General features: G+C 33.6%; 3 protein-coding genes across 3 annotated transcripts; 2 read left to right on the forward strand and 1 right to left on the reverse strand.

The window, feature by feature from the left end:
• Nucleotides 1-500: 500 nt before the first annotated feature.
• LOC124408807 (60S acidic ribosomal protein P0) lies at nucleotides 501-3,111 on the forward strand. Its single transcript, XM_046886017.1, has 5 exons — nucleotides 501-570; nucleotides 912-1,005; nucleotides 1,454-1,864; nucleotides 2,031-2,375; nucleotides 2,881-3,111. Exons 2-5 carry the CDS (start codon nucleotides 952-954, stop codon nucleotides 3,019-3,021), a joined length of 951 nt encoding a protein of 316 aa, XP_046741973.1. The 5' UTR covers nucleotides 501-570; nucleotides 912-951; the 3' UTR covers nucleotides 3,022-3,111.
• Nucleotides 3,112-6,652: 3,541 nt separating this feature from the next.
• On the forward strand, nucleotides 6,653-11,662 carry LOC124408789 (glutamate--cysteine ligase catalytic subunit). Its single transcript, XM_046885978.1, has 9 exons — nucleotides 6,653-7,266; nucleotides 8,165-8,274; nucleotides 8,544-8,729; nucleotides 8,985-9,157; nucleotides 9,371-9,588; nucleotides 9,705-10,073; nucleotides 10,633-10,983; nucleotides 11,201-11,382; nucleotides 11,471-11,662. Exons 1-9 carry the CDS (start codon nucleotides 7,117-7,119, stop codon nucleotides 11,646-11,648), a joined length of 1,917 nt encoding a protein of 638 aa, XP_046741934.1. The 5' UTR covers nucleotides 6,653-7,116; the 3' UTR covers nucleotides 11,649-11,662.
• A 4,173-nt stretch (nucleotides 11,663-15,835) lies between these two features.
• Nucleotides 15,836-17,494, reverse strand: LOC124408591 (protein Mpv17). The gene is made up of 4 exons (XM_046885621.1): nucleotides 17,304-17,494; nucleotides 17,088-17,203; nucleotides 16,135-16,356; nucleotides 15,836-15,989 (listed from the first exon to the last, which is right to left on the reverse strand). The coding sequence occupies exons 1-4, from the start codon at nucleotides 17,374-17,376 to the stop codon at nucleotides 15,843-15,845; spliced, it is 558 nt and encodes a 185-aa protein (XP_046741577.1). The 5' UTR covers nucleotides 17,377-17,494; the 3' UTR covers nucleotides 15,836-15,842.
• Nucleotides 17,495-17,920: the final 426 nt, after the last annotated feature.

Genomic DNA, 17,920 nt, shown 5'->3' on the forward strand with positions numbered 1-17,920 from the left:
ACGTAAAATTCATTTTTCCCTGACTCGTTGACTGAAACATTCCTGAGTCATATAACATTCACTGCATGTAAGTACATACATATCTTGAAATTATGTTCGTTCCTATACAATGGCAAGTTTAGTTAAGAAGAAACAATTCTGAAAGATTACTTTGATTCAGCAAGAATATTACATGTAATAATCTTTATACCCGTTATTGTAATAGACAAAATCTTGCCAGGGGTCCTTGGTTGAGTGTTTGAAAAGCGCGGCTACTTACTAATAGCGGCAGTCAAGTTAGGCCTAGGGTCCCTAGATTGGACTCTATACGTACGTTCCGAAATTCGCTGCCAGCGCTAAAAATCTTCCTAAGATAAAGGCACAGCTAGTTATGAACTCGACTGCGCAAAAGAGACAAGAAATTACCGACCGCGCAAAGTGCAGATTTCGGAACGCAACCATTGCGATCATGATCACGAGGATCACGAGTTTATTGGTTAGCATGAACGACGCTTTCGTATTTCTTAGCATCCTGTTTGCGCAGGGGTAATATCCGCTTTCTCTTCCATTACGCCCGTTTATCCTGCTGAGGTACACACATTGATTACTGTTCTAATTTGTCGTAATTTCCACTGAATCCCGCACTTCCTAAATTTGTCTTAACATGAAAACGATAAGTTATAGCAATCTATATACAGTAAATAATGTTCATTACAATCGACGGGATTTATTTTATATTAAAATGTGTTGAAACTTGTTGCGAACATGTGCTCGTGGCAATCAAGCCATGCTTCACATATGCCCACCGGCTTTGTCAACCTGTGAACTGACTAAACTTTAATTTTACTCGAACCAGCGGCGTTGTAGAATACGGAATATGATTTCCGTGGACCGAAAGAATCGGTAATGTAATCTTGTTTTCGTTTTTTTAGCCCTTAAACTCCTTCGAGGTATCCCTACACGCACGTAAAGATGGGTAGGGAGGACAAAGCAACATGGAAGTCAAACTACTTCACCAAACTCATTGTAAGTAAACCATAGTCCGACGTCGAAATGAAGTTGATTCGTTTTTGTCATTCTAACTTCACTGCATTCATCTGCTTTTTTATTTCGATCATCAAATAAAAAAAACAAATTCCAAGAATGTATATAGATTTTTTGAATGTAAATATAAGAATGTACAGAGCACATGTTTTCCACAAAAACATAATTATATTTGATTGTGGATAATGCAAATTTCCATTTTTTTTAGAGTAACAAAATATCTTGAGTTGTCGAATTAAGAATAGGCATGGTGTGAAAGAAAGAGAAAAAATATTATCTGAACAAAATAAATATATCTATCATTTGTTCGATTAGCAGGGCTATTAAAATTGTGCTGAAAGTATTACGAATCTGTCGAAGCAAGAGCACACGGCCCTGATTTCTGATTTTATTAATTTTATTAATTTTCGTACTATCTTGATGTTTGCAGCAACTTCTGGATGACTATCCAAAATGTTTCATCGTGGGCGCAGACAATGTCGGCTCCAAACAGATGCAGCAGATTCGTATGTCTCTACGTGGCACTGCAGTTGTGCTTATGGGCAAAAACACCATGATGCGTAAGGCGATTCGCGGTCACATTGAACGAAACCAGGCATTAGAAAAACTTCTACCGCATATCCGTGGCAATGTTGGGTTTGTGTTCACTCGTGGAGACCTGGTCGAAGTCAGGGACAAATTGATTGAAAACAAAGTTCGTGCTCCAGCTAGGGCTGGAGCCATTGCACCATTGAGCGTCATCATCCCTGCTCAGAACACTGGCTTGGGTCCTGAGAAAACTTCTTTCTTCCAAGCTTTGAGCATCCCAACCAAGATTTCCAAGGGTACCATTGAAATTATCGTAAGTACCATTGAAAAACAAATAAGAATCGAACAAAATGTCATATTTCATCTACATATATGGAATTTCCTATTGAAATTGAATTAAATGAACTCATTTTATTTAATAACATTATGTAAAGTAACAAGCATTCCACTGTCTTCTCCACTGCAACTTAATATTACAGAATGACGTGCACATTTTGAAGCCTGGTGACAAAGTTGGAGCTTCAGAAGCTACCCTTTTGAACATGTTGAACATCTCTCCTTTCTCGTATGGTCTTTTGGTTGAACAAGTTTACGACTCAGGCACCATATTTGCTCCTGAAATTCTGGACATTAAGCCTGAAGATTTGCGTGAAAAGTTCATGGTTGGTGTTGCCAACTTGGCTTCCGTTTGCTTAGCCATTGGCTATCCGACCATTGCGAGCGCGCCTCATAGTATCGCCAATGGGTTCAAGAACTTGCTCGCCATTGCTGCTACCACGGATGTTGAGTTCAAAGAAGCCACCACCATCAAAGAATACATCAAGGTGAACTACTTTCATTTTTACATTGAAATTATGAGTGATATAAAATAAGCCAGGCTTATTAACGATTAATAAATTAATGATGAAAGCCTCACGCGTCTGAAGAAAAGGAATCACATGCTAGAGCTAGAAATAGCTGAACCCACTAGCATGCCTTTTCTCGGTTGATATTTCGCGTTGAAACGCTGTCTGAATAACTTTAACTGAAGCATAATTTTTACTTGTGGAGCCAGTAGCAAGTAAATTTTTATCATTAAATTTGCTGTTAATTACTTATTCAAGTTTGAGTATAATGGCGTCCTATTAAAAAATTTTTAAATCTTTTTGAGATGTAAGTGGCTCATGATACTTCTGTGTAAAACATCTTATATATTTCTTTGACACTGATAAATGTTGTAGTAGTAAATTTATATGTATACAACCAATGACTAAATGATCGCTTCAGTTGCTACTGTACTTGAAAGAAATACCCATCTGTATTGACAAACTGTTGCGTTCATTGCCTTAGGATCCCAGCAAATTCGCTGCAGCTGCTGCCGCAGTTGCTCCAGTTGCTGCTGCTGCAGCTCCAGCTGCAGAAAAGAAGGAAGAAAAGAAGGAAGAATCTGAGGAAGAAGATGATGACATGGGATTCGGCCTCTTTGATTAAACAATCAACTGCTCGACCTTGCATATGTTGCTGACAAAGTTTTATGCTGGCGTCTGAATAAAGTTGAAGAGAAAAAAAAATTTTTCCTTTGGTTGTCAATTGGCTGCCAACCCATTTCCTGTATATCATAATATTTTTAAGCAAAGACTTAGCCACGCACATTGAAGTGTCCCTGAAGTTATTTAATTAAATAGGTAATTACCGTAATTGGAAGAAGCTAAATGTTCGTACCAGCGTGACTTAGTTGCTAACTGTTTCATTGAAAATAAGGTTTTATCACAAGCGGTGCGAGTGAATGGTTTCCTATTACGCAATTTGATGTTTACGAGTGTAATATGAAAAATGATTGACGTTATTGCATGAATCGTAACATCCGAATCAATCAACGCCTCGTTTAATATTCCGCGGGTACGTCAGATAACATCTGTATGTTGATTGATAGGTGTACGAAACTGATGAATTATTATTCAGAAGTGTAAACGTGCGTTCGAATTTTTTTTGACCGCATTGGCAAGTCAGAGTTAAACTATACATTTCTCCATTGAATGTTACTATACTGAAGGTAAGTTGCTTGAAATCATAGATAACGAAATATCGTGAGTTATGATTCTAATGAAACTCAACTCCCTGTTGCTGTTATTAAATTTCTTATACCATGTGCAAACTTGGGACGCCTCTCAAAATCGCATATTCTGTTTTCATAATTTCTTATAGTTTTGTACTATTGGTTAAACGCTAAAAAATTGCAGCCAATAAAATAAATAAATATTCCATCATACAAATTGAACAAAAGATTTTGCATACAGAGCAAAGATATCGATGGACTCAAATCATTAGAAAGGGTTTTACCTATTAAAATCAGTAGTACATACGAATTGAAAAACTTGCCCTAAAAAGTTACTCAAGTTGGACAGTTGAAAGCGTTGTGAAGCAGCTCTCATTCACAATTCATCTAAATCACTAAAGCTGTACTGTTTTGAGTTTTGGCTGTGAAAAACAATGGAAAACTGCGGATAGCTGTAAACTAATAATAACAAAAGCTTTTGGACCGAAATTCATGTAAATTGCATAAGAGAACAACTATAACTATACTTTTTATGTCTATATGGTTACTATTTTATAACCGACTTTTATAATATCGCCTTAAAACTTGTCGCATATTTCCAGGGAATATTTAATTTTCCCAACAGTTTCTTTAGCTTCGGCTCAATAATCTCTTGAGGACTGTCGATGAGGATCTTATGGTGACTAACATTTTTCTGTCCGAAAAATTTTCTGAAATCCAAAAAAATTAAAATCTACATTACCAAAACCTGCAGAACGCACTAAATGGAAATTAAAATTAAACGCGATGCGTGTTACAGACGCGGAAACACTCTGCTACAGACTTTCGGCGAGTCATTGCCGTCATTGCTAACATGTACGTCACAAGCTTCATATATATTTATAATGATAAGATGTGGAGTTGGTTCATAGTCTTCACAACAAGCAACAGCGTGTATTATGTAGATTTATAAGGAAAAAGTCACTCTGCTTCTGAGTGACGTCACATCATTACCTCATCACGTAAATTATAGTCATTCTAGCAAGCTGTTAGACATAATGACTCAAACAAAATGAATCTACAGTTACAATACATGTTAATGTGATTAATTAGTTCTTATTTAAATAAGAATCTGAAATTTGTGTGTTGCACTTCTCGTGCAATGATTATAAGGTAAACATGAAAGAAAGGAACTCTATTTTCATTAGTGCCTGATATCTTTCTATTATATACGTCTTGTCAAATGTACCCTGGTAAATTGATGTCTAAATCAAAGTATTCAGTTGTCTGTATAGGTTGAATATTATTATCAAATTGAAATAATTATATCGATGAATTTGATTACTCGATAGTAGACTGATAAAAAACATTTATAGTCATACTGTAATTATGATATAATTGCAGATAAGAAGGTAAGTATGCAAGTTGCAACAGACGCAATTCAATGCATGTGACTGACGCGTTCGGAAAATAAACCGCAAAGCAAAAAAATTATTTTACTCAGACGGATTGTGAATAAAGACACGGTCTGGCAATTATATATGATTATAACTAACGAATACATTTGTTTTAGAAATAATTGATTGAAGCCAATTAAAGACGTTTAACACTTAATTGAATGCAATTTACCGACTGCCTACATGTCTCGTTCATACCAAAATTCGGTATCAAATGAATAATCAAATTATCAGTCACCTCAATAAAATGAAAAAAAAATGAAATATATGAAAACATCATATTATTACCATAATTTTTGAATTTAATTTTGTATGCCTATCCTTACATTTTTTTACCGCATTCGAACTGCAATTTTTATAAGAAAAATTTAGGTAAAGAAAGCTAATTTGATGAAATTTTCAGAATAAATAGGAATTTCTCCGGCAAAAAATCACTCCTGCATTACTCTAGGTCAATATTGTAAATTGTATTAAACGTTTAAAAGCAAGTATTCTGGGTTATCGTGAAACTATTTACGAAAATTGGGTTGGATATTCTATATACCTATGTATGTATGTACACTGTATTTCAATTGTAGGCATATCACGTTTTCACCTTGAAATATCATAAAAATTAAATAATCGTTACGTTTACGTCACTCTGATTAGTGATACGGTTAATACTTTGCTCCACAATCCCTCCAGTTTCGTTATCACCGTTGATATGTATTATGATATGGTTACCGTATAGTCAAAATGTGTACTTATGAGCTTACAACTTATGAAGAATTCCACGCAGTTTCAAACAGCATTTTTTTTTTCGTGCGTGGTGATATAACATGAAAGAAATACATGTAAATAAAGTTAGCTCTTTTCAAACACTCGCGAGTGATAACAGTGTTTCGAAATTTTTGAACACTGTATTTTCTAAATCTTTACCAAATTTTGTACGCCGAAGAATGAAAAAAAACGGACTACATTTCAATCAACGAAATGGATTTCATTTGCTTCGAAAATTTATTTTCTGCACGTTGAGGCGGTAATTTATTAACGATAATAACGGGACAATGTCGGATGCAATGTCATTTTAACGGGGCGCACGAATAAGTAGAAATAGTTCCTTTATTTGTCGAAATCTACAGTGTTGACTACATAATGCATTTAGTTTAGATAAGATTAGAATTTAGAATACGCGTTCCTGCTTATAAGTATGTATCCAGCATATCAATTAGCAATCACGGAGTTGCTAAAAATAAAAAAATTACAGTATATTAGTTCACATTATCGTAAATATTTAAATTTTAAAAATAGAATAATAACCACGGAAGAGAGTTTTTCGGGTCTGCTTTATGTCAACTTATAAATATACGCTTATACACGTATAAATTATAAGTTACGATAATGTAAAAACTGACAATTCTCTCCGCATAACCTTGACACAGATTGACTCGAACAAATTTCAAGACCGCAATTAATATTTAATTCAGAAAGGTTTGTTGTTATCCTTTTTTCGACAATGACAAACTCTAATGATTCCGAACATCGCGCGGTATGCGAAAAATGTCGTCTGCTCTTCGGAGAATTTAAACGACGGTCATGCGTATTATGAGGGAATTATAAGCTATATAATCCTTATACTGTAAAAAGAGGTGAAGTAACAACGCTCCCGATTCATTCAGCGTGTGGTTTCTATTAAAACAAAGCGTAGAAAAACCATTTCTTATGAGATACGGGGTTACATCATATAAGTAGCCGAAGAAAAGGAGTGTGTGCAACAAAATGGCCCGTAGCAGATTTCACAATCAGTTGTCATCGCAGGCCCACATCGAACACGCGGATTGAACGATTTGATGTTTCCCAGGGAATGAATGAAACTTTATTGATTAAAAACTGTTCGGTAAACGAGAGCAATATCAGTTAAATAAACAAGACCCAGCCTTGTAGGAACTCTCTGATCGGTTGAGGAGCAGAAAATCCAGTCACTCCCGTGATAAGCTTGCTACAAGTCGGACAGCCTTTCATTCCTCATCTACCCTCGACACAACGTTCACAAAGTTTCGTTGTTCGACCGAGTAAATTCGTGCATTTAATTTTAGAATAACAATAACTGGTAATATGGGTCTTCTGACAGAAGGAAGTCCCATGAGTTGGGAAGAGACGAAAAAGTTATCGGATCACGTGCGAAAACACGGTATCGTGCAATTTATTAACCTCTACAAAAGATTGAGAGACAGGCAAGGAGATGTTCTCAAATGGGGTGACGAGGTAGTAAAATTTTACTTTCTTTTATCACTGAAAATATTGTTTTTATTTTCTAGGGATCACTTCGTCTATCCGTATTAGTTTTTAACTATAAACTTGTACTCCTTATAGCGGGCACGTTTGACGTAAGCGGTTCATAATTCGAGGTTAATGCGAGCTCACATTTCTCATTTCGAAAAAAATTCAATAATCACATTCAATTCACGTCTAAAACTAACAATTGTTTCATTTCCTTTTGCTCTAATGTAGTTGATACCTTTAAATATTTATAAACTGCGTTCAACGTGATCTCTGTTTTATTTTTTGTAACTAGTATTTGACAGTGTAAATAGTATGAATAAAAAATATATTTCACTTGATTACGTGACATCATGCAGTTATCAAATCATTTACGAATATTTGATCATAAGGACAGGATGAAGGACAAATGTTGCACGTCATTGGGCAATAAAAACATTCTTACCGCTTTCCACAATTCTATTGCCCTAGAATTCCAGCTGTGATTACTCATGCGGGGTTATCTGTAGACTTCTCATACGTGTAGAAATAGGCCATTTATTCTACACTTTTTTATTTGACTAAGCCTAACCATGTCGCATATTTGTCTGGTTTGAACAAAGAAATGTATTTCTTATAAACGCAAACACCTTTTAAGGTAACATAGAAACATAGTAATTTTAATTACTAAATAGTCGAGATTTGGTCGAAAAATTGTACAAAAATCGAGAAATAACGAAAAAATCAAATAATGTTTCAAACATTAGCAGTTTTTGTGCACAGCTCATTGATATCTTGAGATAATTGATACTTATTCAGGCTAATGCTTGGATTCCTTAACTATACCTAAATTCTTCTAATGATAGATCAAATATAATGTTTGTCATCCTGATTTTTCTCACAGGTTGAATATGTTTTGGTAAAATTCAATGACGAGGATAAGACGGCAAAGGTTAGCTTACGGGCAGAAGAAATTCTGACAATACTCAATGAAAAAGAAGCCCAAGACCCCAAGTGAGTGTTTCTGTTTACTTTTTTTCCACAGTATCCCCAGTGGAGTAGCAAACAATAGTATCAAGTAAAGATCAAAGTTCTGAAACTGCAACTCAAAATGAATCACTTGACTATCAGTTTCTAAACACTAATAAATCTTACATTTTGTCTACTTTTGTCTTATACTAAGATTCTGGTAAGCAAAGCTAACATAAGATTGTTTCCTGTAAAGTCCAGAATTGGCTAAAATTCAAATAATGCTAAATCATCCTATTCTGGTTCTTTCATAGTAACGTGAAATCTTTGTGGAGGCCAGAATATGGTGCTTATATGATCGAAGGAACACCTGGTAAACCATACGGTGGCTTATTAGCACATTTTAACGTTGTTGAAGCAAATATGCAATACCGGAGACAAGAAGCGAGCATGTTACTACAGCCAGGTGAAGCACTGATGTCATTAACTAGCTTCCCAAGGTAATTCTTTCAAATAATCAACTAACACTGAAAATACTCCGGATGAAAAAGGTTGGACCATGTGCAGTTTGTCATCATCTATTTTGATTAAACATTTCATAATATGTAATTCGAATGTGTCATATAGTTCTTCGTAACAGTATGACAAATTCAAACGTTGAGAATTGCGTAATGAATGAAGAAAACGTGTGATGTTGCTTAGAACATAAAAAATAAACTTATAAGTACAGAATAACTTACAACATGATTTTACAGGCTGGGAGCAACAGATTTCACCGATCCACCGACAAAACCAACTCCAAATAGTGGCGCATCAAGAAGCTTGTTCTTTCCCGATGAAGCTATATTTCCTGGTCATCCTCGGTTCAAAACTTTGACGAGAAATATTAGACTGAGGAGAGGTGAAAAAGTGGCTATAAACTTACCTAGTAAGTTTCCAAGTATTGGTGAAACTAGTTGGACAAGAATAGCTATATATTTTGCATTTAAATGAAATTCCTGTAGTCAATATACTCATTTTATAAGTTCAAAAAATTATCAAAGTTAACTGAATAAGGTATAAGTATTTCATTCTTTGAGCTCGTTTTCAATTGTCAGGACTGATCAGACCATACGATTAGAAACTAATGCTATTCTTCTAGTTTATCCAGATAAAAATGTGCCTCGGACATTTAAAGAAGATTTCACATTATTGGGAGATGATGGAACAAGTGAGCGAGCAGCAAAACAAAATCATGTGTATATGGATGCAATGGGATTTGGAATGGGGTGTTGTTGTTTACAATTAACTTTTCAAGCCTGTAATATACAAGAAGCACGGACATTGTACGATCAACTTACTCCACTATGTCCGATAATGGTGAGTGAAATATTGAATTAACTACTGAACAGGAGCACTATCAGATATCAATGAAAATAGTTCTATGTATAATTATGAGGAAATTAAGAAATCTCTCTTATATTTTTTCAAATCAGCTAGCTTTGACAGCAGCTAGCCCACTGCATAAAGGCTACGTCACAGACGTAGATTGCCGATGGAATGTCATATCATGTTCTGTCGACTGTAGAACAGAGGAGGAGCGTGGTTTGAAGCCACTTAAAGAAAACAAGTTCAGAATCAGCAAATCCAGATACGATTCAATTGATTCTTACCTCAGCGAACAAGGCGATAAATACAACGACGTTCCTTTAACGTATGATGAAGAAATTTATGATCAGCTTTTGAATAACGGAATTGACAGATTGCTTGCACAGCACATTGCCCACTTATTTATTAGAGATTCAGTATCGTTATTTACAGAAAAAGTTCACCAGAATGATGAAACGGATACGGATCATTTTGAAGTAAGTATGAAATAAATCATCATACAAGTAGTAGTAGTAGCTCAGTAGTACCTCAAATAATATTTCAGGCTGGCGACAGAAATCGAAGTACAATATTCCTTGAAAATTCTCTGATTACCAAAGCTCAATTTCACAGAATTCACTGCCATTTTTTTACTAATAATACCCACTATCATGCTTCAGAAAAATTCATGTTAATGCTGTTCAAGGTAACTTGTCGAGAACAGTGTTATGAAAATAAGCCGATGTTATATTGAAGTGAAAATCGAAAAATTAATCGTTCTATTTGAAAAGAATTGATATTCAATTCGACGTTAATGGCCATTAATAAAACTGAAATAATTTTGACAAACAAAACAGAAATATCTTTCCAATATTTTACTGAGTTTAATGAGAATTTGATATATTTCCCTGGATTTTCCAGTGTCCAAAAATTCGGTGAGAATTCCCTGATTTCTTGGTTCTGTCGCGACCCTGCAATGGTCTCTACTCAAAGTTGCTCTCAATTTGAAGAAGTTCTTTCATCGCCGATGGAAGTATAGAAGTTTTATTATTACAGAATATTCAATCAACAAATTGGCAAACGATGAGATTCAAGCCACCTCCTCCGAATTCCCCGATAGGTTGGAGAGTAGAATTCAGACCTTGTGAAGTTCAAATTACAGATTTTGAAAATGCAGCTATAGTTTGCTTTGTGGTTTTACTGACAAGAGTCATACTTAGTTACAAATTGAATTTACTTATACCCATCAGTAAAGTTGATGAAAATATGGCCAAGGCGCAAAAACGAGATGCGGTTGAAAAGGAAAAATTCTGGTTCAGAAGAGATATAACATCTGATGCGAAGCAATGCCCAGATAATGAAACTGAGTATACAGAATTTTCAGTAAATGAGATAATTAATGGAAAGGTAAGAAATTCATTCTAGATTTTACCTACCTCAACATGTATGATCTTTCTCCTCGTTTTGGTGAATTCAAATTTCCAGCCTTTAAAAATTGCAGCATTCTAATTTTGTGCACACATTGTTATGTGTAGAAAAAAATAACATCAAATTCAGAAATTCTGATTAATTCATTGTACTTTTAAGCCCCACAAATATTTAACTGTAACTTATATTTAAACAGGATGGTGATTTTCCTGGTCTAATACCATTAGTGAATTCCTATTTATCCAGTATGGACGTAGATGCTGATACACATTGCACAGTTCAAAGGTATTTGAAATTGATTCAAAGAAGAGCTTCTGGCGAGCTCATGACAACCGCGGCATGGTTGAGAAATGAAGTGCTTACGCATCCAGAATACAAGTGAGTTTTCAAAGTCAATTTTAACTTTTTAGTATTTTCACTCCAATACAGAGCACAACACGATACATTTTGTATTTTTCAATTTCAGACAAGACTCTGTTATAACACAACGGATCAATTACGACTTACTAAAAAAAGTTCATTCTGTTCAAACGGGTGAGTTATCATGTCCCGAACTTCTTGGACCATGTACAATCTCGAAAACAACTGAAACCATACCAGCAGCGGTGGCAAAAGCAGAAAACTGTTCAACGCCAGAGTGTTGAGTGTTACATCCGAGCGAAAAATTTAGGACTTTTGTTTATCTATTGTTTACCTATTACGTATTATCACTATTATTTAATGTTGTCATGTTACTTCAAAGAGAACAACTGATATTCGAAACGTGTAAACAGTACTTACGCATTGCATAAGGTACACAAACAGTATAGTAAGTCATAAAATATTTTACTAACACATAACGCTAATGTGTTAACTTTGAAGAAGATTCAGGTGAAAAATTGTGTATTTAGATATTTCATTTGGAGGATGCCACTGTTCAAATTTTGTTTTCAATACTGAAATCACCCACTTCAACTAAGATAATCCTATGGTAATAGCATAAATTATATTTTTTTAATTGAAATTGAAGTGGGATATAATGACAAAATTCCATATGACTTGCTTTCAACAAATTATGGTGCTTTTATAGATAGAGGCAATGAAGTACATGCGTAGAAATGTTGTACTGCGTCATTGTATCTTACTCTTTCTTCTTGTAATTTTATTGTAATTCATTACACATGTATAATACAATACAGGAATATTAAGGCTACAGAGTTTCTACACTAAAGCAAAGTGAATATGTACATATACATGTATGAATCTATATAACTGAACTTAGAAGTGTTGAAAATTAGATAACAAAGCCTACTCTAGAGAATAATTAGATCTCATTTTCTTTTGATTTACTCAATCTCAAATAACTATAATTTTACAATTGTACACACTTGGACATATTTCAAATTATTTACAATGGTGATGTATCTTTTAAAATGTTCAAGAAATAAGTATGATTCCGTACAAACATGGAATGTGAAACAATTACTCTGCTAGAAATGTACATAACAACATGCAAGTTGATGACTCACTTTCAGTCTCTTATAGTGTCGTTTCACTTTCACCACTCCTTAAATTGATCATGTTTGAAAAAATTAAATTTGTCAAGATACTATTAACGTTTTTGGTACAGGAGGAACTTGCTTCAGTGCCCATAATAGAAATATACGATACACTACTCGTACATAATTTCGTAACGACTAAATTAATGGCATTATATTATCACTCAAAAATATTGTGATTATAAAAAATTAACAGCTATTATTTTTTTACTAATGACAGTTTTGCAAATATCACAGCAGTAGTATCGAAGTTAAAATTATACCTACTAAGAGAACATTACTCATGGTTTAAAAAAAAAAGTTATTGCTAAAAAAATCAATTATGTTCGATTACATCAGATTTTTTACGAAGATAATAGAAAATTCTGAATTAGGCTAACACTATTAACAATGTGATAAAGAGTAATATCTCTGAGTTAAAAATCTCCAGATTTTTCTCTAATTCCCTTGTGTTATCTCAAATTTGTGACAGCACTCCATGTAAACGCAGTCATTCCATATGATACAGAGAACAAATATTATTCTAACTTGGATGTTTAAATTTACTGAAAAACACCTGGGGAATCGTGATTATTTTTACTCATCTGTTTAAAAAATTAAACTTTGTAATTAGAGAAAGTATATTTTTTGTTATCCAGCTGTGCCCCTTTAGATTGTTATTATTACGTCACAAAAATGGAGTCATTCCACATAATACATAAAGAAAATAGTGTCCTAGATTATGCAACGAAAATTAGTTGAAATAAAAATCAGACAAGTATTGCACAAAATGTTGTCATACGTAACTCCAAGATTTTTGACGGTTAATTTTCGTTGCAGCTTCTATTATTTACACTTAGCACGTATGAGGTGTTTCAAAAATATGATACAACAAATTTTAATTTAGCATAAGTAATAACATGTATGATCACTCTATAGAATTTTTATACATGCTTGTTATATTTATGAAATATACTATTATTCTGTACACGGTGTGAAAAAGAGGTAAAACAATCCAAGACATCAAAATGAATAAACGACAGTATGAAAGATAATTGAAATAAAATGAATTTATTTCAACATAAGCAATATAATATCAATATTTTTGAAACATCTTATACAAACTTATATAAGACACCAACCTGGATGCCTTTAAAAAATTGACTTTAAAGAATGTTCAGCAATGATTGAGATTGTTAATATATTAAAATATTACAGATTTATTATTATTTTTTTTTAAACGTTGATCCGTTTTTATTCAGTTTTGTTGTAAAGCTCAATATGGACCTCAATTAAAAATGGTATAAGCGACTTTTGAAAATTGGTCAAACTAATTATAGAGAAGGATATGACAGTAATAGCCACCCATAGCGGAATGTACGATGTAGCTAAAATGCTCGGGTACTAACTGAAACACATTCGATAGACATAGCAGCTTCTTTGCGAGAAATGGCCATATGAGAATATATACGAGGGATATATGTAAAATATCTTTTATAACCATTTAAAGAAATTTAAAAAAAACTTGAAACATGTTCAATAAATTGAAGGCATAAGTGAAACAACGGCCTAAGTCAAATCGCAACTTTAAGTTATTTTTATTTCAGTGAATGAGACTCGTTTGAAATATTTTGCGAATAAAACGAACATTTGTTATGCCCCCCCCCCCCTCCACCCTTCCAAAAACAGGCATTATGAAGACATACGACTGTGTCTTTCCCACGTTTGTTTCCTTTTGCTTGAAACTACAATTTTCGATTTAGGCCTTCGGTTATTTGTGCCTTCAATGATTATTAAGCTTAAAGTAATTATTTCTTAAAATTGTCATTTAGTATTGTGTTATTTTATTCTCGCTGTAAATGGGAATTTATATTTATAATATAGATTCTTACAATTTGTAAAGTGACTTGATTCACAGAATAGAATTGGCTCCCAAAACGCTGACTGTAAAAAACGAATTAGTTTGTGATTTAATTCTCATACTAGTGAAGGTATAATCAGATACTGTAAAACGTCACGTATCAAACTTGTACTTTCATTGTGTTAGTTCAGTGTCGGTACGACATGATTCATTGACGTAGATTGGACCATAAAAGAACCTCCGAATATACAATTTACAAATAATATAGATAGCAATGTGGTTATAGTAGACTAAACGTTACAATTCCATGCAATAATGCTATTACTTGGACATATTGACAACTAATTTTAAAAATTAATATATCAACACACCTACCAGAGACAGTATCAGATTGAATTGTAAAACATTCCTACTAATGAATTTTTCTGTAATTATATACCTGCAATCTTTTCAGACTATTAAATTGTTACATAACAACAGTATTTTCCCACAGAGCTGTGAACAGTAAATTGTTTTACTTCTTTATTTCTTGACCTTGCATTAATATCTCACAATTATGAAACAATCAGAGCACATACTACCACAAATAATATTACACGATATACATACAAGGCTTTGGATTACGAAATACACCATAAGATTTAGTTGAAAAAATTTAGATAACTTACTGGAAGCTATAAAAAATATACTTTTTGCGTATTCTGCTCTACTTTTGAAAAAGCCATCGTTAAAGACTACTCATTGATAAAAAGTTCACCAATGTGAATGATAAGAAGGTAACATTGAATTCATAGATGTTTCTTTTCGATATGTTAAAACTGTCCACCATGCAGCCATCTTGCATACATATGTCATACGTGAATAAATGAAAAGCATAATTAACATATTCAGTGCCAACTGAGAATGGAACATTACAATATTCCCACAGTGCATAAAACTAGTTGTCCTTCAATCTGCTGGTACGAATTTTTTGAACTTCACTAATCGCAAACATAGATACATTTACCTTCCACATCATTCACGTATGTCGTTATGGTTGAAATATAAATGAAATAAAAACAAAATCGAATCAGTTGCTGATACTAAAATAATTTTTAGTATTTATGCACTTGAAAAATGGTATATAGGATAGCATTTATCCTTGGTAAAACAAGCTAATATTTGTTCACCTGAGTCGCTGAAAGCTTAAAATTTTTCTATAACATAAGGATATAAGATAAGGATATTAATTATTACAGATTCAATGACACAGTAAATTATCAGGGAATATAAAACCCTATTCTTCACCTAAAAAGACCATATGGGGCCCTTTATTTTTAAGATTGCAGATCCACAATATTTATATTAAACATCAGCTTCGTACTTTCCTTGTACTAGATGGTCATCAAATGGTATTTGATACTTGAGAATGACGTCATGGCAGGACCCCTATAATTTTTTCGATATACTATTCAATCTAATTATACATTTTTATGAGTACCCTGAACATCCCTGTTTGTCCTGTAAGATATATAGGTGTTCCAGAAGAGTGCGACTGTCTGTACAACCAACACTTGATACTCCAATCGAACGAAATAAAAGTTTGCCAATTGAACCATTGGCCACAGCTATAAAAGTATAACAAAAAATTAGACAATGTACATACATACATAACTAGTTTGCATATGTGTATTTTGACCAAGATAGTATCACAAAGTACTTACGTGAATTTGATTGGCAGTTTACTTGTAAAAAAATTTCGTATTTTATTACCTTGTAATTATTGGATAGTATATCCGTGTAATCACTTTTCAATTTTGTCTTAACTCCTTCAATATCGTTTCCTTGCATCGTAGCAATGACTGTTAGCAATACTGCTACAAAAACTGGTGCAAAACAGCCTTGGTCTAAAACAACTTTTTTTAATGCTGCCACTGAATTTTTGGATCCAATGTACCTTTCCAAAATTCCGTACCATGTCTTTGTTGCGGGACCCTAAAATTTCAAATATTTCTTTGGAAAAAATGCAACATATTGCTCAATTGAAACAGATTTATATGACCTGGCTCTAATATCATGCCTCTTTATGAACAGACTTTTATACCAGAATTAAATTGGCTTGTACAAAAATTATAGCAGATATGTTGCAATGTATATGTGATCTTGCTTAAGTGCATGAAACGATTGGATTAAGTATGCTGGTTATTATACTTCATCTTATCATTAGTGAATGCAAACCAATCATCGGAATGTGTTAAAGGTCAAAAGACTAGGCTGATGAGTTCAACATATAAGCTTGGGATGAGCGCAGTTGAATTTAGTAAGTTGATAGCCTTAGAGTACGGAACAGCAACTCATTTTTTATTAAGTTATACGGATATCAAAGACCAGTGCAACAGTGTAAACAGTTTTGTTAGACTAGTTTTTGCGTAAGCAGATTTGTTTGGGTCATGCTGTACTGTCAACTTCAATGCAATCTTATCTTACATTTACTAATAAAATCTTGCACAATTTTACATTATTCTTACAAATATACCTATGTGTAAAGATTGTGGGTGGATGTATACTAGAAAACAAGTGCAATGATTTAATCCAATGTTATGAGATTGAGCTGAATTATCCAGCTGTGATGTACGGAAAGTGTTATTATGTTACCTACGCAACTTTTAGTTTACATTTCTAATATAGGTAAATGTTAATACAAATGTTTCTTTTAAACCACTCACCGCCAAACAACAGCCAATGCAGAAAAACTGTGCGCTGCGCATAAAGTTCAAATCCTCAATTTTTCGACGCTCAACAAAATTTTGAGCTATCTGATCACCCGTTCCCATTAGTATGCCTATCATATTGATAACTTGATTAGTTTCATTGCGAAAATTATTCCACATTTTTCACAAATTTTGAATTTCCAATACATTCAATGAACATTCGACTCTTACCAGCTTGAACCGACTGAATACATAACGGATACTTCCGTAGGAATTTTTGATACAGTTTAACCATACCACTCATTGTCACAGTATCTGTACACGCTGTCAGAAACTCAGTTCAATTCGAGGTTATGTATTATGTAACCACGTGCTCATTGTCAGTAGCTATGATAGCAATTTAAAGTGTATTTTAAATAGATATTCTACTCCGTGTATTCTACCATCGCGAACCTAACGCGTTTTTTATAACTTCAGAGTTGATTCGTGTGTACGAATCAAGCGGCAACTATTCAGATGTTGTGTTTAAATTCATAGAAACTCATTAACAGGAATTTTTACGAAAAAATCGTCCTCTGAAAACAGTAAACTGGAAAAATAATCGAAGGAAAAAATTGCATACAGATTGACAATGACTTTAACTTTATTCTTCGAATAAAAGGACAATTATATAAGAAAGCTACAATGGTCCGTATATTTTAGCATCTAGACAAGCATTCCGTGTTTCATAGAGCTTGGCTCACGTATCTTATTTTGATGATGTTGTGAAAAAAGGTCTAGATTGAGATATATTTTCATGCTCCATGCAGTCTCTTAAATTGCAGAAAAATAATTTCAATGTGATGTAT

The sequence above is a fragment of the Diprion similis genome, chromosome 8 (assembly GCF_021155765.1).
Source record: "Diprion similis isolate iyDipSimi1 chromosome 8, iyDipSimi1.1, whole genome shotgun sequence".
Taxonomy (NCBI): Eukaryota; Metazoa; Arthropoda; class Insecta; order Hymenoptera; family Diprionidae; genus Diprion; species Diprion similis.